Genomic DNA, 27,988 nt, shown 5'->3' on the forward strand with positions numbered 1-27,988 from the left:
ATTAGAAATATACGCATTAGATTTATAAAAAAAAAATGTTTGATTATTTGAACCGTAATTTTAGTTAACATAGACGTAACAAGCAAAATATTCAGGAACTTTATTGTTTCATTCTTATTTTTAGTTTGTGTATGAGAAATATTTTCTGAGGATAAATTAATAGTCGAAGGTTGAATTGCTCCCCTAATTATACCTTTTTTTATAATTATTTTTCACCCTTTAATACGGCAATGAATACGATTGAAATTTTAAATGATTGTTGTCGAGTTCTATAAAAAAGTATTTTTAATTAAAATAAAACTAATTGGCGCACGCATTTTGGTGTGTTCATCAAAATCAATTATTTTTTTATTTATTTATTAAATAAAAAAATGACAAATAGAGTTGAATATAATAAGCGTTCGGAAGAGATGTGATGCCGCCACATCGTCGGTGGCATAGGCTGCGAATGTCCCGATTGGTTAATGTGGTTGACGCCTCCTATCGTTTACCGACCGCCAACTAAAACAGCATCCGAGGGTACCCGGCGCGACGATCTCATCAGTACAGACGGTACAAGGTTCCGTATGTTTTCGTCGGCGCCACAATTGTCTTAAAATCCCGCGACGCATTCGTTGAGCATGTTCAGTGATAACGTATGATAATTTCGTCAACTAGCTTAACCGGTACGAAAATAAAGTTTAGAAGAAGTGTATACGAATAGAGAGAAATATAATTTATTTAAATCACTTCAAGGTGAGTATAATTAATAACATGATAGTAATGTTAAAAATAATTTATAAGAGCCTAGAAAAACGAATTATCTGCATTTAAAAACTAGTTGACTGGTGAAGGTCAAGTCCATGTTTGATGTATTTTTGTATTGACTTTTACTCTTTGTAACTTATATACACTTAATTATAGGTATGATTACCTTTATTTTTTCAAGGTAATAATCAATCATATTTGACAAACTTCTAACATAACTCGTGAAATTCTTTGATATAAAATATAAAGAACTAGAATTGGTCACGTATATTTAGAACACAAATTATTTAATAGAAACTTAAATATATTTAAGGAATAGTGGAATTCCTTAAATATACGATTATTTTTTTTAGGAAAAACTTGTCAAATGGTTTTTGGTGTTACAGATATTAACTAAAAATAATAGGCTAATAACGATAAAATTAGTACAATTATAATTTTAAATAATTTAAATTTATTTATTAATTCGATTTAATTTATACAGATATGTCATTATAAATACTCCAGTAAATTAAAAAAAGAAATAAATCTTACGAAATATGAAAATTTGAGTTTAACTGCGCATTGTAATTTTTTATAAAAACTTATTCTATTAATTTAGGGTAACACAGAATAGCACGCGTTAAAGGTAAAACTAGTACCGTAAGCTATCATTTATTCGAACAGTATCCGAACCTACATTTATTTAATAACAAACATTTTAACTAATTTATCAGACAATACTTACAGATTTTTAGTCAAAGTATTTTTTTGGAAATAAACATTTATTATTAAATGTACAGAATACTGATCACAAACTGTCTCAAATAGATTATCTGGTGATATAAAACAACGTAGGAACTTTAAGGAACAAAATACTTAAGTCCTATTGTTCAGTCCCCCTTTCGAATTTTAAAAATTATCTGGATTTACTCAACTCCAGTAAAACGATAATTTTATAACACTTTTATTTTAGCTTCTATGCGAAGCTGAGATAATATTAGGTTTACTATGATGTGTTTTTTTTTTTGTCCGTTACCACTTTTTCTTAGCTCTCATCGAACCGATATCTTTCAACGATACGTCAAAAGATTATAAATCGTATCTAGTCGAAGACGTTACCTTCAAAAGTTGAAAAAATTTACCTGGTTCTTCGTAAAGGGGGGAAATCCCCAAAAAAATTACAAATTTAAGAATCGCTAATTTTCGACATTTTTTCAATTTTTTTTTACTTAAAACTGCCATAACTTTTTTAAAAATGACCAAATTATTATAATTTTATTTAATTGATACATAAGGTAGTATCATTTTGTATATCTTTTTTATAAATCTGATCCTTTACCTGCCCACGGGGAGATTCGAAAGGACAACTTTTTCACAAAAAATTAACTTCTGAAAGTGTACCGGAAATACTGACATTTTTATATATATCTTAAATTCAATCAAATGTAATATACTTTATTAAAAATAAATTCAGACGTTATTTTGTTTTCATGGAGAAAACTGACATCAAAGTTGAAAAAAATATGATTTTTGTAAAAAATTACAATATCTACATTATCAAATATAAATTTTATACTACAATTAATTTCTATAATAAATATGTATACGTATATTTCACGTATAAATGATAAAACTTGTAATCAGGATATAAATAAGGATATAGGAGATGATGTTGCTTATGAAATAATCCACCAATTTTTTAAAATTAAACACTATCTACAGATTTGCATCGAAGCGTTTTTTGTGACAGTGATTTTAATCACTGCCAGATTAAATATATACTGGACACAACTATGCCACGTACCCACTGAGCTGGTTTTTATTTTTTAGTTGTTTTTAATAAAACAACAAAAACATTATTATCAAATTGTGTATAATTTTTAAAACGGATTAAATGATCATTTTTGTTTCTTACAACGTATGTCTAAAAATCACTAGTTTACGATATATTAAAATGCGCATCATAACTCCTTGCGCACCATTCCCCTAAGTTTAAATTCACGAGTAAAAGGGGCCTATAAAATAAAAGAATCTAGTCTTATATTCCGCCTAATTGGTAAAATAACTTCATAAAATTCAAAATTATATTATTATTATGATTTTTTTTATCATCTGCAAATTTATTTGTGTTGTAATAAAAGAATTGGTTACAGTTTTATGAAAAACTTTTCTTGGAACCCATTAAAAATTTTCGCTACTAAATAGGTTTAATCCGGGTCTGAAGTCTAATATTACTTATTTTTAACAAATATAATAATATATTTTTAAAAACTTGATATATTTTTGAGTAGTTAATTCAGTAAAAAATTTTATACAGCTGTAGGTGGAATAACTAACATTGCTATATTTCATGACTAATGAACATCAAGAACTTAATATAGATTAAATATTTTTGTAATCTTTGTTTTGAGTAATATTCTTGGTATAACAATAAAAATCTATAGGTATATTATCGGATTTTTTTATCAGTGTTTATAATATATACTGTAAAACCATAATTAAAGTAAGTCAGAGAAATCTCTTAAAGTTCTCTTAAAGTATAAAATATAAATTTATAATCTCAAAAGGCATTTTAGCATCAAAAGGCGTGGCTTTTGTTGTTTATTTAAAAAGGTTTTCTTAAAATGTAGGTTTAGCTTCAGTTATAATATTTACGTTAATTAGCATATCTCATTGTGGTGAATACTTAAAAAAGATACTTCAACAATCAAAATTTTTAAAACCTCTTCAACGAGAATACAATTTTTAATTTTTGCAATTTAAAAGGTATACTAGAAACTAGTACATATCTTTTACCGTTAGTCTTACATTTTTACTACATCAAATAATTATAATTTATCTACTGATAGAATATTTTGATCGAATCTGATGAATTATTTTATCATTTATAAATCTATACATTTAATTTTACTTCGATATTCTGCAGTATTCACTAAATTAAAAAGGAAAATAACAGCGGGTTATGTAAACGGACACGTCGTTTGCACATATAAGCGCTTAAGGGGATCATCATTAGCAAACTTTAAAACTGACAAGAGCTTTTATAGACCATTGTCATTTGTGTGGTCCAACCCTTAGGGTTACAGTATGCGTTTATAAAACAACCCCTCTAGTATATTGTAGATAATGGGAAATGAGGTGTAAGATGAATAGTTTTCTTTGAAAACTATTTTATTTATGTATTAAACGAACGTAAAACAATTATACATAACATTATTTTAATAAATTCTCAACAAAAAAATTCGAAAGACTCACTATTAAAAAATTGAATAAAGTTTTATTAGACGCGGATAAAAATAGGTTTACATTTTACGAAAATGTTTCATATGTTCATAATAATTAAATTAAATTATTATAATTGATTTAATTGAATTATTCAATTAGAATATTTTTATAGTAATGTATTAGGTTACATTGGTTATCCAATTTTTACATTTCAATAAAATTATATCACTTTGATAAAAAATACTTGTTCATTATAATTGTTTACAAAAAACTTTATAGTGATATAAAAAATAATATATGTTAATCAAGGATGATCTTAGAACTTGGGATATTATAAAAAAATCACTACTTATTTTAAAAAGTATCAACTTTATTATTGTTATTTAATCTAACTATTTTTGTCTGCGAACATTTTTCCATCACAAACGGTGTAGTGTTTAGAAAATATCAAAATAAAAACTATAGATAGTGGTTTTTTAAACGAAAATTACATTTTATGTTCAACTTCGTTTGCCATTTGTACATAGAAGAAAGGTCGACGGGACAAATTTTTTTTTTTTAACTCTTAGTATGTAACATAAACTATTATTTATCATATATATAAAAGACACTATATTTCCGGAACATTTTCAAAATTGAGTTGAAAAAGTTGCTATTTTGAATCCCCTTCCGTGGACGGATAAATAGTCAGGTTTTCAAAAAAATTATACCAAATAAAAGTGAAATACGTTCATTTACGGGTAATGAGGGAAATTTTTACAATTTTTGAGGGTAATATCTTCGATTGATCTTTTGACGTAACGCTAAAAAAAATCGGTCCGATGAATGTTACGAAATGTGGCGACAGATAAAAAAAACGCATCATAGTAAAATTAATTAATAAAAAGTAAAATTAATACCTTCTCGGCATCAAAGCTAAAAAAAAAAATTAAATACTTTCATATTAAATTATAATTTTAGAATTAAATTTAACTTCTTTTTATTTGAATAAATTTGTAATTTGTTATTTAGTTAAAGTAGTAAAAAACTATGATACAAATATGACACATGTGACAAAGAGGACGTCCTTAATATTATTTAATATATCCATTAATTAAGATTATGTGGTTTTGACTTATCTTTCATAAATTTTAAATTCTAATATATCCTGTTTTTAAAACACTAGAAGTTTAAAAATAAGACGAGTTGGGCGAAAATATACTGGAATGTCTTGTGGGTTGGGTCGGGTGAGTGTTGTGGCTTCTAATTTCACTCATGTTTGTAGTAAATACGACAGTTTTACAAATCCGTATAATTAATTACTTTGAACATTTAACACTAGTTTTCGGGTCCCCTTTTTACCGACAAAACACCGAGATTTATACATGCATGTATACACCTTGTTTCGGTTCATTTGAAATCGTTTAGCATTGGTGTGGCCCGACCCGAGACCTGTACATATACTTCTACATATTATTTTATATTTTATTGGAAAAAAATATTGTAATGTGACACCAACGACAGCTGCGTTAGTGTGATATATTTAAATTGAATATTTCAAACGACGTACTACGTTTATTATTACATGTATACATATATGCACGTAGACCAATTGTTTTTAAAACTTACATCTGCATTTCATTTGGAGCGTGAAAGGAAGTGGAAATATTAAGGTAAATGAATTAACACGTTACTGTAGATGCGGATTTTAAATGTGGTTCGAATATGAGATGTTCAAAAGATGTTTGATTATGTGTATGTTTGTTTTTATATATTCCTTTTATTTAACTCTTACGTAATGATTTTTCGCAATGCGACTATTTTTGAATCTAATTGGTGTAGAAAATCGAGAAACATATTTAATTATTAATAAACTGCAGTACAATGTTATAATTTGTATAAATAGTAGGAAATTCAATTAATTGCCAAGTAAACCAAATTATTTCTCGGAAGTCAATAATGGGAATTGTGGTTATAATTAGAAGCAAACTTTAACGTTGTATTTACTATATTTTCTCCATAATTCAAAAATGCAACAAATCAAAAATCTTTTTCTAAGATATAATAATTTTAAATAATCTTTTTCATACAGAGTAAAATGAAGGTCAAATAAATTTTCATCTATGAAAAAAAATAATTTAGATTACACTGATTACATGATTTAAAATCTTTATAAAATTATCAATTATAGTCGAGACAAATCGAATCATTAGGCTTTCATATCGGAGAGTTAACTTTAATTACGCAGAAAAATATTTTAAACGCTATGAATGTGTAATTATACATGCCGGTGTTCAGTAAATAAGAAAACATGTGAGTTGTTACAAACAATGAGAACAATAGAAAACCATTTCCTTACTTACTGATCACTCTGTATACATATTTATATAGATAAATTGAGCATGTGTATATACGTGCTTAATTTATGAGCATAATTTTATTAATCAAATCGATGATTTACATTAAAAATGTATAGAGTATTTATTTTTCAGCGTTTAAAATATTTTTAAACTAATTTCTCAAATGTATTATACATTATAAATATAATTTATTGTTTTAATTCCAAAATTCGAACCAATGGTATAAGAATTGAACATGTCACAAAATTTAGAAAAGTGAGTATTAAGTGTAGATAATTTTTTATAGATAAACTGAATCGTTTAAAATATTGTTTGGAAGTACTCAAAAAGACTACTTGAGTTAACTTCATATATTCTCTCGGTAGCATTAATGATAATTTATAACTGTTTTACAAAATTATATATTTAGACCAGGGGCGTCATTTCAGTTTTTTTTTTTTTTGAGTGTGCGAGATTTCAAGCATAGACAAGTAGGCCATTTTGAAATTTCATCAGGCCATATAAAAATAGTTATACCTACTTCAGTAAATTATTTTTCTTTTAATATTTCCATAGGTAATCAACATAAGTAGTAAATATAAATTATAATAATACTTACTATTTCAATCGTACATAATATAACGTAGCGTCGGGGTCGTAGCAATTGTTGAATTTTATATTTATCAGTTCATTGCCGTTAATTAAACGGTAAAAGAGTCGTGATAAAAACAGTTATGAACATCAATATCAATATCTTGCGTCCAGTATGAATATCAATGGTTCAGTATGATATATTTATTGTTTACTCAATTAATTGATAACAAAATATTTGTGTTATTGATCCATGTAATCATCATAATACAAAGTTTTTGAAATTTTAATTGAGGTTTAAAATATTGGTGAATTATTTTTGCAGATCAATTAGGACTGTTTTTGAAGTAATGGTGTGACCGCACACCCTGACCCCCCTAAATGACACCCTTGTCTAAATTTTAGACTTGCGTCGTTTCTCAAATAATATGTTCATTATACAACAAATATTTAATACAAATATAAAACTAAATCGTATCCTTCAAAAATGCTATCAACGCATTTAAGCCATCGAAATAATGTTTATGTACAATAGATTTACCTTTAAGTGATGATTTTTTTTTTAACGCCGCATGCTTTAATTTCACAGTATCTATAAAATTAAAATCAGACTAAGGGAAGTTAAGTTAAACGACAAATCGTTATCTAGTCGTGAATCTTAGTTTTCATTTAGCGTGTAAATTTTACACTGGGGCATGAAGGGATTTTGATTTTCGACAGATTGATGTTATAGCGGACAGTCAGTGTCGATTGGACTCACTATGGTGGATACGGTAAATGACAATAATATCAATGTAATACTGTCGTGTTCGTGCGAATGACAATGATGACAATGTACTTATCATAATAATATTATGTACGGCGAATAACAATAATAAACACTCTTGTTGCTGGTGGATTCGTATTTACGCGTGTTTATCTTGCATGATCGCCACATCGTTCACATTCTCTGTAGCCTATCTGACAGGTTAGTAAGGGTCCTCTCTTTTCTGCGACCACACGTTCTGGTGCTTTCGTATGACTGGAGACGATCAGTGTAACAATACCATACGGGCGGAAATACAATATATCGGTACGCGTATTGATATCCGAGTTTCTTCAATGAGCTTCCTCTGTATATTTATGCGTATCTATGGTCATCTTTATCGCCACCACAATGGATATTGTAAGAATGGAATAGTAAAGCCGTTTGGCGAAACATATTTTTAACGACTTTGACGCACGTCGACGTGACGAATGCATTTCTTTACGACGCTCACTGATGCAATACGAAGACTGCGTTATGCATGTACAATAAATATAGCCTTGTCTATTATTTATGACTTACATCCTCCAAGAGCACCATCCCAAAACAATTTAGTTCTTAACTTGTAGCCTAGAAATAAAAATTAAATAAATATTTAGCTAGTAGTTTTCAATTTTCCAACGTAAAACCGGACACAACAATAGAATAACTACAATAGAATTACACATTGTAAAATATTTGTTAAACATTTACATTAGTCAGCGTCAAACCCTAGTCCTTTAAATATACACCACTTATCTTCTACAGTCAAGTAGAAAATTTTGAGTTTTTGATTTCATGACAAGAACAAAAATATTACGAACAATTTTTTTTTATATATAAAAATGTTTAATTTGTTTAATTAATTAAAAATAATGTATAAACAATCTCGACATTTGTTGGATTAATAGTTATCTTGTTTTTCATCTTTCCCACGCTATCTGATTCTTATACAGAAGAATGCCCGCATTTCACATGAACTAGTTTTACACTTCCACGGGGAGTTTCCTGGGAGAAATTGTGAAGATTTTATCATCATATTTTTATTGATTGTCGTCCGAATGTAGTAAAATATGCATGCCATTTGTTTAACACCAACTGTAAATAAATCCCAGGATCCATCAATAGTTTATTTTTTAGTTTGTCAAAATACAGTTTAACGCAAATGGTTTGGCAAAATTGTTATTGTCATAGACAATTCAGATCATAGGGTACTCATAAAATTCAATTTCTTTTCAAAATAATTTCAATTGTTAATTTTTAGTTGCGTGTATTATTCGACCGAGGCTCGGATATTTTATTGATAAATTTTAATTGTACTTCAATGATTTTTTTATTTTGATCTACATTATTTCAACGACTTCAATTGCACACGGAGTGTATAAATATACTAATAATATTTAATTTTATTAAATTAAGTGTCTATTTACGAAAAATATTACTTACACTCTTGTAACAAAATAAAGGTATAAATAGTTATGAATGCTGCTGCGGTTAGAGAAATGGTAAAATATAAACGTATTTCGACGAAATTGACCCAAAATACTTGTAATCTCGTAATGTTGTTCGATTAGTGACGATGACGTTCAATTTTGCTCCGTACTATTGATTAGAGACTGTTAAATAGAAAAAGTATAACACGTGTAGGGGTTTCTGACCACGGAAATGTTATTTATGATCAAATGTCCGCCGCGAACAGTAATATTTGTGGCAAATATTATTTATTATTATTTCTTTACGAACAAAGACAGCATTGCGATTGCATAGTCCTAGGTCCCCTGATAAGCTAATCATAACAATAATCCGAGTATTTTTTCCTTTATGACTTGTTTGTTTTGCGAACTAAGCTGATTTCGCAGTGCGGTTCGCGTTCAGAATCGACGTCAGCTAATATAATTTAACTATATGCATTGTGCCTACTACTGTAATCTCGCGACGCATGTAATGCAATGCATTATTATTATTATTATTATTATTATAGACGGAGCTGTAGTTTGGTATTGCTAGAGTCGAATGTTACCATAGTTAAAATAGTCATAAAAATATTTCCAGTCGCGATTGTAACATGACACTTAAATATCCCTAAAGGAAAACCAACAATTTGAGGGTAGTAATTTTGAACGATTCTTACGAGTGCTTTATTTTTGGCTAAAAAAAAAATGTTTGTAATTTAGTTTGTGGTTTTTTAATTTTACAAGATTAAAGAAAAATGGAACGTTTTGAGTACTTAGAAAAAATGAATAATTATTGATTTCGAAAAAAAGAGTGTTTGGAACGATTAGCCGCCATAAAAATTCACTTTGCTTAATAATATACGATGAAATTCGTTAACGTTGTCAAAACAAAAAATAGTGAGCTCTCACAATAAACGTTACCAAAGTATTATTGTTATTATTTAAATCCAAACCGCGGTACCGATGGACGCGAGTTTTTGTGCTATTGTTTTTATGGGGTCCAGACGGTATTTCGTTTCATTTCAGATGCAAAGTAATAATAATATGTGTACAGATGGATTTTTTTTTGTTTCTCCACTATGACAAATCGTGTTCACGAAACGCGCGAGTAATTGATTTTCGGACACCTGTGTCTCGGCCGCGACACTTATGTAATACCCCTGAGAGTACTCCCACCAGCCCTTGTAAACAGATCTCCCGACAAGCGGTTCGGTCCTCGGCGATAAATTGATAAAGCGTCACGTTAATACGACGTGAAATTAAATCAGTTTAACGCTAATCATTAGTACACACACACACGTGTGTGTGTGTGTGGCGCATTCTGTTAAATGGCTCGTGTGGGATCGTGTGTGGTATAGATAATATAATAACAATAATAGTAAAATTAGATGGACGATCTGAACAACACATGACCTAGAACGTTTTTTTAATATATAATATGAAAATAATTTAAGGTTTTGCGGAATAAAACAAGAAGTTATGAAGGAATTAAAAATTAGTTTTTAGTATCTAAACAATAATAAAAAATCGATAAAAATTTATAATTAAAAAAAAATTCCTACGATAATATATTGAGTTTCCCCGAGTGATATGTTTCTTTAGTCAATTTATATTCGAGCATTCATTGCTGATGTCAGTTATACGCTCGGCTGATATATTTATTACACAATTTCTTAAAATTCTACCTACATTAATGTTTATGTATTACCTAGTCACATTGTAATTTTGGTCATTTTGTGAATTGATATTACACATAATGGAGACTAGAGCCATTGTATCTCGTATCGTTTTTTTCTCGTCGTATGTACGCAATCAATTGAAAAGTTTGACGAGATAACTGGAAGTCAATTCTCTATGATGTGCAATAAGTAATCGCACACAATATATATGTCGAGCATAGTAAATTGTTAACGGAAGTGATTTCTATTGCCGAAAGGATTCCATAATTTTTTGTCATTTATCAATATCAATAAAAAAATATCTCATGAACCATTATGTTTATACTATGATTACTACAAACAATTGTATTATTATTTGATAAAATTAAAAACTTAAAAAATCAATCGGGTTTTAATGTCAGAAGCATTTTTATCATTGGCTAAAGTCTGGATTCAATACTCATATGACATAATTTATTTTTCGTTTCAATGATTCCCGCAAACCATAGATATAACTATAGCCATTACTCCAAAATAAACCCCACTCCACCCTAATACTCTTAAAAATACTTTTTTTTGGCTCTGTTGGATAGTATTAAATACTAATTGTCGGATATTTATCGACAGATAAATTGTATCTGTCGATTTATAAGTAGTGGTCATAAATAATTTTTAGGTAGGTCCTTACACTCTATAATGATACCAACTTATTTTTTTTCAAATGGCAACATTTATGTTTATTTACTCTTAAAATGTAAAATTATTTAAATAGGGAAATGATTTCTCGATAACAATTTTTGGGCCATTACTTCAAAACTTATCGTTGCTTTGATAAGTTTATATAATTAAAAGGAAAAGACCGTTGAAAACTTTCAAATGCTTATCAAAGCTACATTGTTAGTTTGCTTGTGAACTTACATTTAATTAAAATTTTTCACTCTTTTTACCTGGCTTGACTTGAGTATTTCATTTCTCAAATATTTGTCCATCGCATTAAAATTATCAATAAATTTTTCGCCGTTTTTTAAATACTTTTTCCATTTGCTGAAAACGGTTATAAGAATTTGTCTCTCGCATAAACTAAAATTATTCCTATTAATAGACTCTTCGGGCTGTTTTATTTTCCTATTTGTTATTTATCGACCATTAGTATTGTAAATGGAATTGAATATATCAAATGTATGCTGTTAGTTATGTCGGTTTAGTCTATTTCTGGTACACATTTTATAAGCGACACTTTTATTGCATTATTGTTGTTATTCTTTTCTATTCTATTTTTAGCAGACATTTTTTGTATGGCAGTTAACTTTCAACTTTCCAACTTTCATTTTACATTCTATTTGAGACGGAATTTATGATAAAATTTACATTAATTAAATTATATTTAAATAGTTATTTATATATAAATCAACAAATCTGATACTCTATGGTAGACAATTTTACTATTGTTATTAGCTCTTAACATTAATACAAAATTTTATTTAAATAAATAGTAAGTCTCGTGTAATATAATGATTTTAATTATTGTTATAAATAATTATATGTTATGTCCAATAAATTTTTATTACTTAATTAACTTTTTTCTTTGCTTTGTTATAATTGGAGGATTTAAAATTTCAGTTTGTTTGAATAATATTTAGTCTATTAATGTATTTGATAAAGTTAAGTATGAGACGCTGTATATGTAATATAAATTATAATTTATATAAATAACTGTATAAAACATAATAATAGTAATATTTAGGTTAAACAAAAAAAAACTAATATGCCTTAAAAAATACGTAAAAAATAGTAAAAACATGCCAAGCGAAAATATAGAATCTAAACTTTGGCCAAAATAATGGTATATTACCTTTATCAAAATTTTTATTTAAAACTTTATTTACATTTTTTCACTTTTAACATACTATCTGCTTTAGAATACTCAGTAGGTGTACGAGTACAATATGATGAAAGAGGGTGGGAGGATCGCCGAGCTAAGCGGAAAAGTCTCCACGCCAACAGCTGGTCTAACCTGCAGCTTTAAATGTTACACATTAAAAAATGTCGTAGCTTAAAAAAAATTTCTCTCTCTTATTTTCTAAAAATGAAGTTCTTATTTTATTTATTAATGTTTTATATTTATTTACAGGTCATAGATATTATACATTTTTAGGTTCGGAAAATAAATATTTAATTCATTTTTATCACAACATAGAAAAAATATTTAATGATTTTCAGTCGTTAAATTTATTCCATTTTTTAAGAATACACCACGATTGATATTTTATAATAAATTTCTTTATCCAACGTGATATAATTTATCATTGTTTTATGGATCTGTCCACACACTGTAAAAATAATGGTACACCCATTATGGTATTGTTGTATAAACCCATTTAGTTAAAAATTTTAATGTGACAATAAACAGAAACAAATATATATATTTTTTAAAACATAACTTATTTGTTTTTAGGGTTTAATTGTATTTATAGCTTTACTAAAATTAAATGGTACGATCATTACAAAAAGTTTTTTGTTGATATTTTTTTATCATCTATTTGTTTGCAATAGACTTGCCAAATATTTGAAAGGATACCAAATTTATCTTATTTATTTATGCGCCTTAAACAAAATTTAAATAATTTTACTTATTTATAATGTATTTTATGCTGTGCTTTGATTTTCAATTTATTATTGATTTTCAACAACCAGTTGGGTTTTAACACTCCTTAAACTTCCTATAAAGTACTGGTCCAATAATAATGTTAGAGTTAACATTAGTTTTACTACTGTCCATTATAAATCCACATTCGAGACAGATTACCAACATCAAACATCAGCAAATGTATACTTAACAGTAGGTAGACAAAATAATGGCACGTGTTTAGAGAAGCGATGTGTTTGATCCTCATAAATATATTTGCTTTAGTGTTGTTTGCTGAAACTGTACGTCATGTAAACTTTTCTTTATTATATTTGTTTTAACTATTTTTACAGTGACTAAAATAATAGATTTTACATTATTGTTGATGATAACTACAGGAGCGGATAGGGGGACGCTACAGTGTTTCAAATCTTTTAACCGTGTTGATCTTGTTTTAGTAAATTTTTTTTTAAAAATTCACACGTGTGATGTATGATATGTAATCCTGGTATCTTCATTAAAAAAATCTATTTTTGAATCCCAAACATGACGAGCTTACATTTCAATAATTAAGCAAATTTACTAATAACGACAAGTTAGGACATAACGTCGTTCAAATTATAATAAGCTTTAATTTCAAGTTTCAAAAATTTTTTTAAGAAATATGGAAAATATATGTATTATTGTTATTTTAATTTTAACAGCTCACCAAATGAAAATAATTATCCACGCTTGTCTTAAATCTTGAGTGGTTTTACAATGTTTGAAAACGTAGCAATGTTGTGCTTCGATGAAATTCGGAGAAAATGTCACTGTACTTATTCTCGGCTAAACCTAACCTTGCTAAATGATCAAGTGTGTCGCCATAAAAACCGCACCTATGTACATATTTGTGACAATCAAGAAATAAACTATAAGCTTAACACGTGTTTATGACATTTATAAACTGCATACACACTGAGACACCATTCAAAATTAAAGTAATTGTATTTGTCACTATTGTCTGAACTTGAATGTTATATAAAATGTAATTATTTCAGTCATCTTAATTTATAATTTAAATTCATATTCATACCATTGATAATAGAAATTATAATTTAAAATTATTCAATTATCAATAGATAATAATCATCACTCTGTAAATATTCCGAACACTAATGTGTAATCCGTCAACTCTAAACTTTATTTTCTCATTCGTGTAAATATTGTTTTTTAACCATTCGATGGATATAATTGCGAGGATTATTCTTTTAATGTGACAACACTACTTATGCAGAGACGTCTTATGATACTTAAGTACATATATACTAAAGGGATCACGAAGGGTTACAGTGATTTTTACCGCCCATTGGCAATTGAATTACATTTTGCAAATCCCGTATGAACGCTTGTGTAATGGGGCTTGGGGAATAACGACACTGGGGGAGAATAAAGTGTTTTTCTTATTCCGGTATACACTTGAACACAACTGATGGGTTGCTCCATACACGTTTCCTGAGTGCTGTACCATTAAAATGGTTGATCTTTTTTATTTTGAACGTGCGCCGGAATTATCTCAATACACGACAACACGCTGCCCGAATGTTTTTCGTAAGCAACGAATGGATTCCAATTTTAAAATGCCGAACAGTTCCATGTGAATTGTCCTATTAGATAAAACTATAGAAATCTTCAATTTTATCATTTGTGTAATGTTTTAACTACGACCTATTATTACCATGTCTAATATTTTACCGAGTTAAAATAGAAAATTAAGTTCATAATTTGTTCTTAATTTAACGCCTTAACGAATATTATTCATTGTAGTCTTTAAGAAAATTATGCCATCATTTATATTTGTAATTGATTGTATTTTCTTTTCGTAGTTAGATAATACGTTGGTATTACGATGATTATATGAGATGACTAATTAGTGTTTGTACTAATTAGTTTCACTAATTAGAATAATAAATAAATGTAATAAAAAATAATCGTAGACTGGAAAACACACACGTTTAAAGACGTTTAACTTGCTTTTAAAAGTTTTATATTATTTTTTATTTACAATAATATTCTAAAGTTAGTTCTACGTTAGTAAAAAAAACAAAATTTTATTTTTCTTAAGTATTACAATCAAACTTTGAATTGAAATATTTCACCATTAAGAGAACATGGATGGTCGAATTTATAAATTTAATATTTTTAAATAGCAACATCATGCTTAATTATAATCACCCTCCCCAGTCTATATATCAAAATCGTAGTGAATTCCGAAATAATGGATCAAAAGTTGTTATCCACTAGTTATTTTTTTCATAAATAAACAATTTTCTTTTGTGTAAGCTACTTTAATATGTATATTGCTATTGAAAATTAAAATTAAATTTGCACTGTTATAAAAAATTAGGGAAGAACCGAAAAAGTACCTAATGGTAGATAAATTAAGAAGTTTATAAAATTAAAAATGCCAGAAAAAAAATGTCTCGATATTGTTATAATTTTGGGTAAATTCAAGTGGCTAATGTTAAAAGAATCACTCTGTATAAACCAGGTGAACCAGATTTTACTGACAACTCTTACATCTTTTTATATAATATTGATTTCGCAGTACATTAGACTACGTTGAAAACATATTTTTCATTTGTCTCTAATAAATAAACTTTAATTTATTTTTTCAAAATTTTAAAATAGTCATTTTTAGCCCTTTCATAACATTTTAATGAATCATGTGCTCATAAAACAGTATGAGCTACACCTACCCGCGGTATTTGCCTATCAATATATTATCATAACTGTAAAACATAAAACTTTTTTTGTACTAAACAATTTTTAGAATTTCAAATGAATTGAACGTTTTTTAAAAATAATTTTATATTCCTTATTAGAAATAAACAATAATGTTGTTAAAATTAGTCCGAAAATTCAAGAGTTGTCCGTAAATCTGGTTCACTCTGTATATGGTTGTAACTGTATAACTATAAACCGGTAAGCAACGACAAATTGAAAAAAATAATGTTCTGCTAGGTTATCGAGTAGCATGTTTTAAATATGTAAAATAATAAATACAAACGTACATGTACTATGCTCATATTCTCCAATATATATAGTTTTACCTGTAAAAATGTTGTGTTCTACTGCAATATCTCAGAAATATAACAATGTACGAAATGTAAACAAAAAAAATTATTTGGGTTTTTAAAAAAAGAGGACTTTCAATAAAACGCGTCCATTCGACCGGTGACTTATCCCGAAGGGTTTCACGAGTAGACAAAAGCCACACAGGTCAGCCAGACTGCGAGGAGCCCAACGGCCGCGGCGACCTTATGTCTACCTTTTTTAGCCCCTCCACCCCGCGGTCAATTATCACCGTACCTGTAAACACCCCGCGTCTATTATTTTCGAAATTTCTCTAAGAATCGCATTCGATTCCACTGCCAGTATAGTGATACCGTACATAGAGGAATGAGCTAGACACCACATCTAGTGTAAACTCGAGCAAATCCAAAAAACAGTTAAGTGTTCATACAGCGCACTCGTCCAGAAGGCATCACACAAGTTATGTGTCAGAAAGAATTATTAAAAATGAAGACCAAGAGGAAATGTTACAGAAAATCTGCGATCCCGGTTCCACAAGGTATAAATGCGCTGTTTTTAACCGAATGACTCATAATATTGACTTACTACTATTTTTTTATGTGCGTATTTTTTTCTTGTTTTGTCTGCTTTGCAATCATCATGACACCGTATTATCGCGACGGCTAAGCTAATGCACGGCTACACTTGCTAGCCTTTTCTTTTCACTTTTTTTTTTTTCGTTATCAACAAAATTGCGTTCAAAATATTATTCAAGTACGTGAGTCTGGAAACGTTTGCGTTTAAACGAATTTTGATCGTTAGTAGATAAATCACGTTTCTACCAGAAGCAATATTTGCGTCACCGCAACGACGACGGCGGTACACGTGCGACATACGACTTACGACTTTAGTTCTCCCCCTCCTTACCATCGTAAACGCTTAACGAATTGTCTGCCATGGTGGTTGCCAAAAAATTTTTTTTGTACATCAACAATAGGCTTTGTTGTTTTTTCAGTTATAAAATACTCATTTAAACGGTTGGCTTATAGTTTTTAAATGAATGTTATTTGAACTTTGAAGGAAATTATTGAAATTATCTATTTATTTTTAATGTACTCCGTTTTGAAATCTAGAGTTAAATATTAATCTTAGTTTTTAGATCAAATTATCTTTAACGAGTTTGATTTAATATTTTTATCGCTAGATTTATATATTTTCTATTTTTAGTCTACGTTACTGTGTATGTCTTTTGTGAGACACGAGATTAAATTGTAAAATTTAGTAATACCGGTCATTTACCGTATAAATGATGTAATAATAGCAATTGTTTTGAATAATATTTTAAAACACAATTGATATACTGCAGTGTCATTCTTTTATGTTTTAACTTGGTAACATAAATAATATTAATTTATCAAGTACTTTTGTGTTGGCTTAATATCGAGTAATTTGTATAATTGTTTATGGAACCGTAGACTGACCGAATTGTCATGTTTGACCGATCTTTATATCTTTTATTTTAAACTTTGGATTAAATAAATATACTTAATAATTGATAAGTAGACGGATTTCTATTGAATTGTATATAGTTATTTCATTTATATATAACGTATAAATCAAAAATGAAATTATACAGTATATTAGTATACGATAAATTAAATTAACTATTACTTGTATTTATTACTTCTATTTATTGTACAATTAACATGCATCTTTGACTTGATTTTCTGACTGTTCATTTTTATCGCAGAACAAATATTAAGCACCTTAAATTTTTTCTGATATTTTACACACCGACTACCTAATTTTGAACGAAAAAAAAGTCCGTATAAATTGAAATTATTATTAAATTTTTTTTGAANTTTCTGATATTTTACACACCGACTACCTAATTTTGAACGAAAAAAAAGTCCGTATAAATTGAAATTATTATTAAATTTTTTTTGAAGAAGAAGAAGTCAAAATAAAATTTTTACTCTAACCACTAACTGGAATTAAGTTTCTAGTGTTATGTGTACAGTGTGAATGAAGGAAAATTTATTTTCTTGTGTAAATGTGTTACCATTTCGATTTATTTACAGAAGAAGTGCGTTGAACTCAACAATACTAAATTTACTTACGTATACATAAAATTTTATTTGGTACCTATTCTCATGTCCATATGTTTACAGTGTCTTTCACATTGTATTAATCGCTATTTATTTATTTGTTTTATATTGACTTTTAACGTGATTCATCATGCGGACAATTTCCTTTGTCGTTTTAAATAAAATAAAATGTATATGTATATTTTACACATTTTAACTAAGGTATAGGTAATCATATTAAATTTCACTTTATTGTACACAACAATAATTTTTCATTTCGTTTGGTATTACCTATTGAAGTTGGCTTTTGTTGTTCATTATTAACTCTTAAATTTAATGCAAAGTACAGTGAAATTATTTTAAGAACTTTTTTACATTAACCATAAACATTTAGTTAAATAAATAGTTTAAACTCGGTTTCCAAAATTATAAAAACTATAATCGTTAAAATTAAATGATGAGATATTTAATTAAAATTATTAACAATAAATTATTTACAAATATAATAAATCCATCATCTAGTTTTTTATTTCCAACATATGAAAATATAATGTTTCCATGCACCTCGATAATTACTTTGCTAACCAAAATCTAATTGATTAAAAATTTCTGATTTGAAGTCATACGCTCTGAGTGGAGCCGCCCCCGCGTACAAAGTATGTCGCAGAGTTCAAAATTTAATTGAAAGGGAAATGACCTGTCGTTTGTCCGGTAATTAATAAATACGCGAGGTTAACAATGAATATTTTTTAGATCTAAGTATCAACACTCTGTAAGAAACACTAGGAAATAAGACTTAATGTTTACAAATATTCTTCCACGCAATCCGATGTCAAGGTTGGTTAAGTAAACAAACCGCACTATGTGGAGTCCTATTAATGTTTTAGTTCCGATAGTTTTGAGCAGTATTCGCACAGAGTCGGTGCTGTTGTATGATAAAAAAATAAAAGAAAACGCCATTAAGTAGAGAGTCGGTTAAATTTTTTTGTGCGCTATTAAATTTCGTTCTGAATCGTATTATACCGTCTATTGTACTTTAGTTGTTTTGTTTTCAAATATTTTACGCTGATTTGCGAGTGGGTGTTATTTGTATAAGAGGAAAAAAAATTACTTAAAATGCACGCGGGCGGTAAATGAGTATTCTTGTATACACTAGTTGTGCAACAAATTTTTTTTCAACGATAAATAATTAATTTTTTATTATTATGTTTATGTTATTCAGAAATGAGAGAGCGGAGTAGAAATGCCGCCAGGACGCGTAGGGAGAACGAGAACGCAGAATTTTTGGAATTGGCAAAACTTTTACCGTTGCCGTCGGCCATCACCAGCCAACTGGATAAAGCTTCCGTTATTCGGTTGACCACTAGCTATTTGAAAATGAGACATGTTTTTCCTGATGGTAAGTATATACTAGAGACGTGGTGTGTTTACCGCGGAAATTTTTGTAAAAAAATAAAACTATAAACAAGTCGTTTTGAAATTTAAGGACTGGGAGACGCATGGGGTGCAGCAACTCCGCTTAATCACGTGAAAGAAGCTTGTATCAAAGAACTAGGATCACATTTATTACAGGTTTGTGAAAAATATATATTTTTAAATTAACAACAAGACGTGTACAAGAAAATGTTTTGACACTCGACTTTCGTGTACATTTTCAGAGCCTTGACGGTTTTATATTTGTCGTGGGCGGTGACGGAAAAATCATGTACATATCCGAAACCGCATCGGTTCACTTAGGTCTTTCACAGGTAAATATTAATTTCACTTTCTTTGTACTAATATTTTTTAAATGCACGTTTTTTTTAATTTATCCAGTAATTAATAAAACCAGCTCTTATAAAATGTGCCGTGTAATTAAACTGTAAAATTATTTAAATTCTATTAACAGGTGGAATTGACTGGCAACAGTATATTCGAATACATCCATCAAGCTGATCACGACGAAATGATATCTGTGCTTAGTCCACATCACTTACCGCCAAATTTAATGCCCACTGACAATATGATGCTGAGTAAGTTTTACTTCTGCGTAATTAACATAGTTATGCATGAGTAATTGTGTAGTACGTATACTGTATGCCAACTGTGTTATATCATATGTGTTTTTCAAATTATGCCATTTTTAAATATTTACTTTTCGATTAGATTTTGAAGTAGAACGTGCGTTTTTTCTAAGAATGAAATGTGTGTTGGCCAAGAGGAATGCGGGACTTACTACTGGTGGTTATAAGGTAAGGATTTTTTATATCGCATACAACACTAAGACTAATTTGCGTCATCGATTTGAGAAAAATCTAAAGAATTGGAGAAATATTTTAGTTTAGACGGCTGACGATATAATTTATAAAATATATGTAGTTTTATAAAAGTACATAATATCAAACAAAATACATTTCACTTAATGAATACCAGATTTTGGGGCAATGTAAAATTCACATTTTTCCATTTAATTCGAATTAATTCACAGACATTAAATTAATCTTTAAGCTTCTTCCTTATTTTATTTTTGAATTTACTGCTAAAAACGATTTTTTTTGAGTAAAATTAAACGTATCATGACATTTTTTTTATTCTTGTAGTAATTTCGAGGTTAAAGACCGCAGGTGTTATGGCTGCAACACAACCTATGCTAAATTTTTACCATAAACATTAGTGTATTTAAATCGTCTGGTAGAAGTTTAAACGTCCGAACGGTCAACAAAAAATTTATCGTATTTATTTATTTAATTTTTTGTACATGCAGTTCGGTTTTTTTATACAAGTCCAATGAAAACCAATAGGGAAGAAGTTGTTCGATTCGTCTTTTACTGGCTTGTATTAAACATTTTTATAAATGTATGGTATTTTATGAGCAAATTCTAAGTGTATTTAGTAAACTGTTAACTACAAACAAGTCTTAACTTAACAAAATATTTTGTTGAAGGGCAAATTATTATCAAAACGTCAACAATTAGTTCTGTGTTGTAGATCGAATGTAATTTTTTATTGGGAAAAACCTTGACAATGTACATTATATCTTTAGTCTTGAATCACTGTTTTGGTGTTTAACAGTCACAGTTTACCAAATAAGTAAATGAAAAGAATCGATAACCATAATATTCTGAATTCAAAGTAACAAAATTTTCTCGACACATTGACTTTTGATAGAGCAGAGAGACTATTTTGTTAATCCATCTTTAGATGAAGTTTTTTTATTTTGAAATCATTTAGAGAAAATATATTGTGTTATTTTAGTAACGCGTACATTCGAATGCTTTTAAATACAATTTGAACGAAATGTTTGGGCATCAAACTCTATTTCTAAAAAATATTGCTATATAAATTTATATGTAATTTATACAACTTTTGGAGGCGCTGCGGCAGAATTAGAGGGAGCTAACGACTCCCCCTCTAGACCCCCTCCATATTGCGCTCATGATTACAACACCAATTAAGTAAGTTTTTTTTTTACCGTGGGTTTAGTGATTTATGATCTTGATTTTTTTTTGTCGTACATCATGTCGTAGCACATAGGGCAGACCATAAAAATCACTCGCTCGTGTATGCGCTTCGGTCGGGTGTGTGTTCGCGCATACGTTACACGGCTAATGCGCCATCGTTGGACCCTGTGGTAATAAACGCACACTGTTGTAATGGATATTGTACACGCTGGGGGAAGTGAGGAGTTGACGATTGTCGTATAATATATACGAGGGGTTCGGGACGGATGTGGCAACGATATAAAAAAAAAATAAGACGGGCGGGCGCCATGTTGCACAGAGGCCAGGTGTGTTGGCATTGAATTGCCACCGCCTCACCTGAGTAGGATTAAATACGTTCACCGCATTGGCTATCTACTCTCCTCCTTCTTTTTCTTGGTCGCGTGGAAAACTCCAGACAAGATGATTTTATTAAATTTTACAATTTTGTGATACTACTAAAACAACGATAGTTTTATTACATTGCCAATTAAAATTTTAACTATAAGCACTTTGGTAAATTTAAAAACGTGTGCCAATATAATTTACTTCTATTTAGTACAAAATATATTTCGTACGCTCCTACCTGGCTCGCTTCATATGGCTGCCAGAGAAGTAATATTCTTTAAGATTTGAATCTAATCTAAACAACTTAATTTTAAATAAACATTCAAATAGGATTTATAACGACACTGAATTATTCAATAATTTTATTTTAGAAGAATATTGTACAAAAGTTTGATTTGTATTCTTTATGAATCGAAAAAATGGTCGTTTATGTTCTATATGTTTTTCGTTGTTGTTGTTAAACTTGTTTTATAAGTCGAATCGAGTATAGAATGATTGAAAGAAATCATAATTTGTACGTATGTGTTAGATTTAAATCTGTATTTAAAGCTTTATCAGCGAAATAAAGAAAACTTTTTGTATTGTCGCACTTTAAAATCAATTGAAAATGTATTCAAGCACTCGAATTTCAAAAAAAAAAAATAAATATGATTTAAACTATATGTGTTAAGTAGCGTGCACTTTTGATTCAGACTAGGACTGTGATAAAAAATGTTTAAGTGACGATAACACGTTTGTCGGAGTAAGAGGGGGTTGACGGCTATTAGAAAAAACGGCGTTCAAGGGAAATGGTTTTTACCTAGCGGGAGGCACTTGCTGTGATCTAAATCATCATTACAAGTCACGTGTCACGTACGCGTAAGGTAACTTTAATAGCCGTTTCCGAAATTCCATAAATGACACACCTACGTGAACACGTTTGAGCATTTTGTGTTCCCTCCCCAAATGGTTTCTTCATTGTGCAATCGGCGCGACAAAACAATATAATAGCCGTTGTGGTATGCGAACACAATGCCGTAAGTTTTCCCGAAACGTGTCCAAGTCTGAAACGAGAGAGTGAAAACATTATTGTGTACACGCGTAGGTGTGTAGGAACGCCAGCACGTCTAGCGATCCACTCCACATGCGGCGGTGTCAATATCGGAAGATTGATTACGCGAACCGCCGCCGCCGTCGAAGGTGCAGCACCACCACCACCACCACCGACTTGTCGTTTAGCCTTATAGACGCTGCGGCAGAGTCTATAATCCCGAACGCTCATTGACACCTCACGATCGGCTCCAACGTGTCTGGGACACCTATGATTTTTATTACCAACCGGTGTCTATTGTTTGCCGGTGTCAAAGGTATTTTTCGGGGTTTTTTCTTTTTTGTCGGATACGTTTTCCTAAAAATTTCAAGAACCGTAGGCCGCGGACGGAAAATATCATCGCACACCTGTGAAAAAAGACGACCCGCGTTTAATTTATTCCAACACTTAAATCTCGTCTTTTCGCCCGTAGTCACGTCTCGGTCATTATGAATGGACTTCTTGACACCTTCCTAGCACACGCACGTATTACCTACAAACACGAGCGTACGGTGTCTATTATTACCCGTGCAAGATTATGCAGTGACCTTTACAGCGGGTCCGGTGCGCGGACACGTATGTGTTTTTCTTACTTTATAATGATAATAATAATAATAATCATCATGATAATAGTCGAGATTTTCACAATCGCATTGTAACCACATCCGTGACTGGTATAATGTAACCATATTGAACCGTGTTTATTATAACGCACACTGCATAACTACAATAAATATGATTGTGTATGTGTTATGCGCACTTGGCGTCGTGTGTGTATCGATAGCCGATGGTTATTTGTTTAGACGTGTGAAAACACATCCGTTTCGATGCTATTGAATTTGTGCGAACATTGGGAATCATTTTGGGCCGCGGGAAGTGCAGAGTATCCGTGTCGGTATGGGGTGCAACACTATCGCTTTTTTGTTTTGCGTCGAAGCTGATACTCTCATTAAAAAAAAACATGAACATTTTGTTTGACAATAGCAGTATAAGATTCGTTATCGTTTCAATAAAATGAGTACCTTAAAGTAATTAAAAAAAAAAAAAAAAACGAATAGCAAAATGAGTTTCGTTTTAATCGACAAACGAAGATAAAACGCTCTGCCGTATTTTTAAAAAACAACGAGTATTTCTAAAATGTAATATTTAAAGGCAACGAGAGGTCGTTTAATATTTAACTGGAAAACCAGTGTAACATTTATGTTTGATTACAGGTGATCCATTGCTCGGGATACTTGAAGATTAGACAATTTCCGGGTTTGGAGACTGTCGGTCTGGTCGCGGTTGGTCACTCGCTTCCGCCACACGCCATCACCGAAATCAAATTACACTCTAATATGTTCATGTTCAGAGCTAGTTTGGACTTGAAACTCATCTTCTTAGATGCCAGGTAGGCCGTTGTTTTATCCAGTGATGCACGAAATTAATATTTCTATAATGGAATAGATTTTATGTTCACATTAACGCGAAGTCTCTTGTATTTTTATAATTTTAAGTAAAAAAAAAAGAAATGTGTTAAATCATCTGATAGTAACCTCCAAGTCACACGAGTAAATTTAATGACGATCGATTACTCTATTTGCACACGTGTCCATTTTTTGTTGAAACATTGCTCGTATATCAATCTAGGGGTCTTTTGTTTTACCTATTCTTTTTTTTACAATACACACACACATAAAAAAGTATGATGTTTCGTTTTATCATGTGTACGTATTAAATTACAGAGTATCTCAACTGACGGGCTACGAACCACAAGACTTAATTGAGAAAACACTTTATCACTACATACACGGCTGTGACATCATGCACATGAGATTTTCACATCACACTCGTGAGTGTCCACGTATAACTTTTATGAAACGAATAGCAATTGATGTGCTTGTACTTTGTTTTCAGTGTTATTAAAAGGTCAAGTTACTACAAAATACTACAGACTGTTGGCCAGAGACGGTGGTTGGGTTTGGGTACAGAGTTATGCCACGATAGTCCACAACAGTCGGTCATCCAGACCGCATTGTATAGTCAGCGTCAATTATGTATTGAGGTAAATAATTAGTGACCGCTATTCGAAACTGCGGTTGTTTCTAAAGACTAATTAATAATTTCATTATTTATAGCGAGTCCGAAGTAAAAGACGTCCGTCTGTCGGTACACAATAGTAACGTAGCAATTCAAAACGGAAACGAAGAAACCGCTGCGATCCAAAATAAACCAAAAACACCTCAAAGTCACAGGCAACCGAGTCACAACCACAGATACCACAGACCTCCAGTGGTAACTGACGAAGAATACAGTGACTCGAGCGGTGGACTTTACAACGACTACGTCAATACCACTGCCGTAAGTCTCAATTTAATCGTTTGTTTTTTAGTCAAATCGGTGCAAAATGATACAACATATTGTATTACATTTAATATAACCGAACACTAATTATGTAAAAATATGATGTCGAGATTAAAAAAACCAATGCCCGTAATTTTACCTCGAGCCCTTTTTTACGACTTTTACTTCAGTTTTTTTTTTTATATACACATATAAATGATTAAACAAGCGTAGAAACGATTTGTTTTAAAAGACCACAAAAGAAAGAATGTATTCGTTTTCCCCTTTTTGTGTGTTTTATAGTTTCTACCAGGGGTAAAATATAAAAAATACAGAATAAATGTAGTTATTATGGCTTGTGAATACTGAAGTTCATTTTTTAAAGAGAAATCGTACCACAAGCGTAAAGAAATATTGGTTTTATTACAAATAACAGAACATTAAACGAGGTTGCTGACAGTTCTCTGAATTAAGGTTTCAACGGGAATGACATATTTCCTCTACCTAACCATAAAAAAACTGATTGTCTATTGTTACCGCTCTCCATATTTCTAGCTATGTTGTAATGAGTTGGAAAATCAAATAGTTTTAATTGAATAATCAATTTTAGTTCAACATGGACAAAATATTTAAAGGTTAAACAAAATTTGAAAAAAAAAAAAAAAAAAACCCTAGCTTTTTAGTCCAAGCATTAATGCGTTGTTTAAACAATGCTACTGTTGTGTTATTTCAAACATTTGTGTGGGTGATAATTTTTTAACACCTCATTGTCATTTCAGGAATCACATGTACTGCAATCCAACGGTCTCAACGTTATGCCCAACATGTATACAAATGAAGAGTACATTTATCCGGACTTGTTTTATCCATACGACCAGACGTGTTCGCGGCCGTACAGTTCCGGTTCCAGTTGCTCGAGCTCTAACGAGAGCAGTGATCGGGGGCTGCTTGGTCACCAGAGCGGTGGTGGTGGCGGCGGCGGCGGAGGGTACACGCCACCCTCGATGCTCATGGGACACGACGACCAACACGCAGCGTATCAAACGCTAACACCCGTCGGCGCAGCTTTGTCTGCTCCCGCCCATCACGGCGTAATTGTGGACTCCCAACACTACGCGGTCAACGAATACGTCCACTAACCGTACCGTCTGGGGGTAGTTTATAACGCCATCACTTTGTTGAGCGTTAACAAAGAAATATTAATTGTTTACACTTTATAACCGTCCGATTTGAGGGAAACTTGCAGTTTCCTCAAACGTTTTTTTTTCTTGACTACACTTTCCTTTCGCGCTGAAGTCTAAGCGCACCACGTTCAACTGTTTACGGGCAAACAGTTCCGTTACTTATTTCCACCGGTTTTGGTTAAAAAATTACTTTACAATTTTACATGTTACCCAAAAACAATTATGAGATATGCTTTACGTAAAAAAAAAAAAAAAAAATTTACTATCTATTAATTGATATAGTGAAATAAATTTGTTTTTATGTAAATGTGTTGTAGCATTAATGCGTATTTGTTATTTAGACTGAAACACTAAGTGTAATTATATTATTTATTCGGATGTACATCATATATTTATTTAAATTTACAATAAAATTTATTAGCTCTAATAAACATATAAACATCATATATTTAATACTATGTAAGAATGATATTATTTTTACTACGTAGCCTAGCGGCAAAATATTTTGTAAATAACTGTTGTAAATATAAATTATTATATAATTTATAATTATACGTTTGTTATGCGACAAATAATAGTATAAAAACGTTAAACTTACGTATTCCTGTTATTTGTATAGATTATTTAATATATATGTGCATATACATATATTATATATGTACATAATACAAATAATAGAATGACTTTAGTGATAAGGTGTGAATAAGAAAATATTATATACGATATTATGAATATGTATTTTAGTAATAAATTATAATTTAAAATAGATTGTTATTTTTGTTAATTTGAGAATTAAAACAAAGATGCGGCTGTTTGATATTTTGTGGTGCAGAATGAGTCTATCGATTTAAAAAATAAGAAAAATAAATAGTGTCAAACAGGAGGTAGTACAAAGAAAACGCGTCTCTTCATTTTAGTTACTCTGAATAACTTTTGGGTATGCGCACTGTGATTACATTACCGATTTTCGGGTAAAAAAATAATAAGTAATAGGAAAGTTGACTACAAAGGTAAAATATTTTACCGTTTGTTTAAAATAATATGGACGGCATGTACAAGTCGAAAGTATCGCCGTAGGCAG

At 30.1% G+C, this 27,988-nt stretch overlaps 1 protein-coding gene across 3 annotated transcripts; it reads left to right on the plus strand.

Annotated features, from left to right (window-relative positions):
- The first annotated feature begins 535 nt into the window (after positions 1-535).
- On the plus strand, positions 536-27,412 carry LOC126902312 (single-minded homolog 2). 3 transcript variants are annotated; one of them, XM_050679431.1, is made up of 11 exons: positions 536-735; positions 19,749-19,925; positions 20,013-20,098; positions 20,185-20,274; positions 20,415-20,538; positions 20,672-20,757; positions 24,616-24,791; positions 25,126-25,232; positions 25,298-25,445; positions 25,519-25,741; positions 26,503-27,412. In XM_050679431.1, the coding sequence occupies exons 2-11, from the start codon at positions 19,751-19,753 to the stop codon at positions 26,860-26,862; spliced, it is 1,575 nt and encodes a 524-aa protein (XP_050535388.1). In that variant the 5' UTR covers positions 536-735; positions 19,749-19,750; the 3' UTR covers positions 26,863-27,412. The 3 variants fall into 3 exon arrangements, with proteins under 3 accessions (XP_050535388.1, XP_050535386.1, XP_050535387.1); XM_050679429.1 differs by lacking the exon at positions 536-735 and adding an exon at positions 16,589-16,998; XM_050679430.1 differs by lacking the exon at positions 536-735 and adding an exon at positions 19,421-19,655.
- The last annotated feature ends 576 nt before the right edge of the window (positions 27,413-27,988 follow it).

Source organism: Daktulosphaira vitifoliae, unplaced genomic scaffold (assembly GCF_025091365.1).
Source record: "Daktulosphaira vitifoliae isolate Bord-2020 unplaced genomic scaffold, ASM2509136v1 Scaffold_3, whole genome shotgun sequence".
NCBI lineage: Eukaryota > Metazoa > Arthropoda > Insecta > Hemiptera > Phylloxeridae > Daktulosphaira > Daktulosphaira vitifoliae.

Excerpts from the sequence above, each read along its gene's own strand:
- LOC126902312 (XM_050679429.1), top strand. The coding sequence starts at position 16,923 with ATGTGTCAGAAAGAATTATTAAAAATGAAGACCAAGAGGAAATGTTAC. Across the intron at positions 20,099-20,184 it reads TAGGATCACATTTATTACAG|AGCCTTGACGGTTTTATATT; the intron begins GTTTGTGAAAAA and ends GTACATTTTCAG. Across the intron at positions 25,742-26,502 it reads ACTACGTCAATACCACTGCC|GAATCACATGTACTGCAATC; the intron begins GTAAGTCTCAAT and ends TTGTCATTTCAG.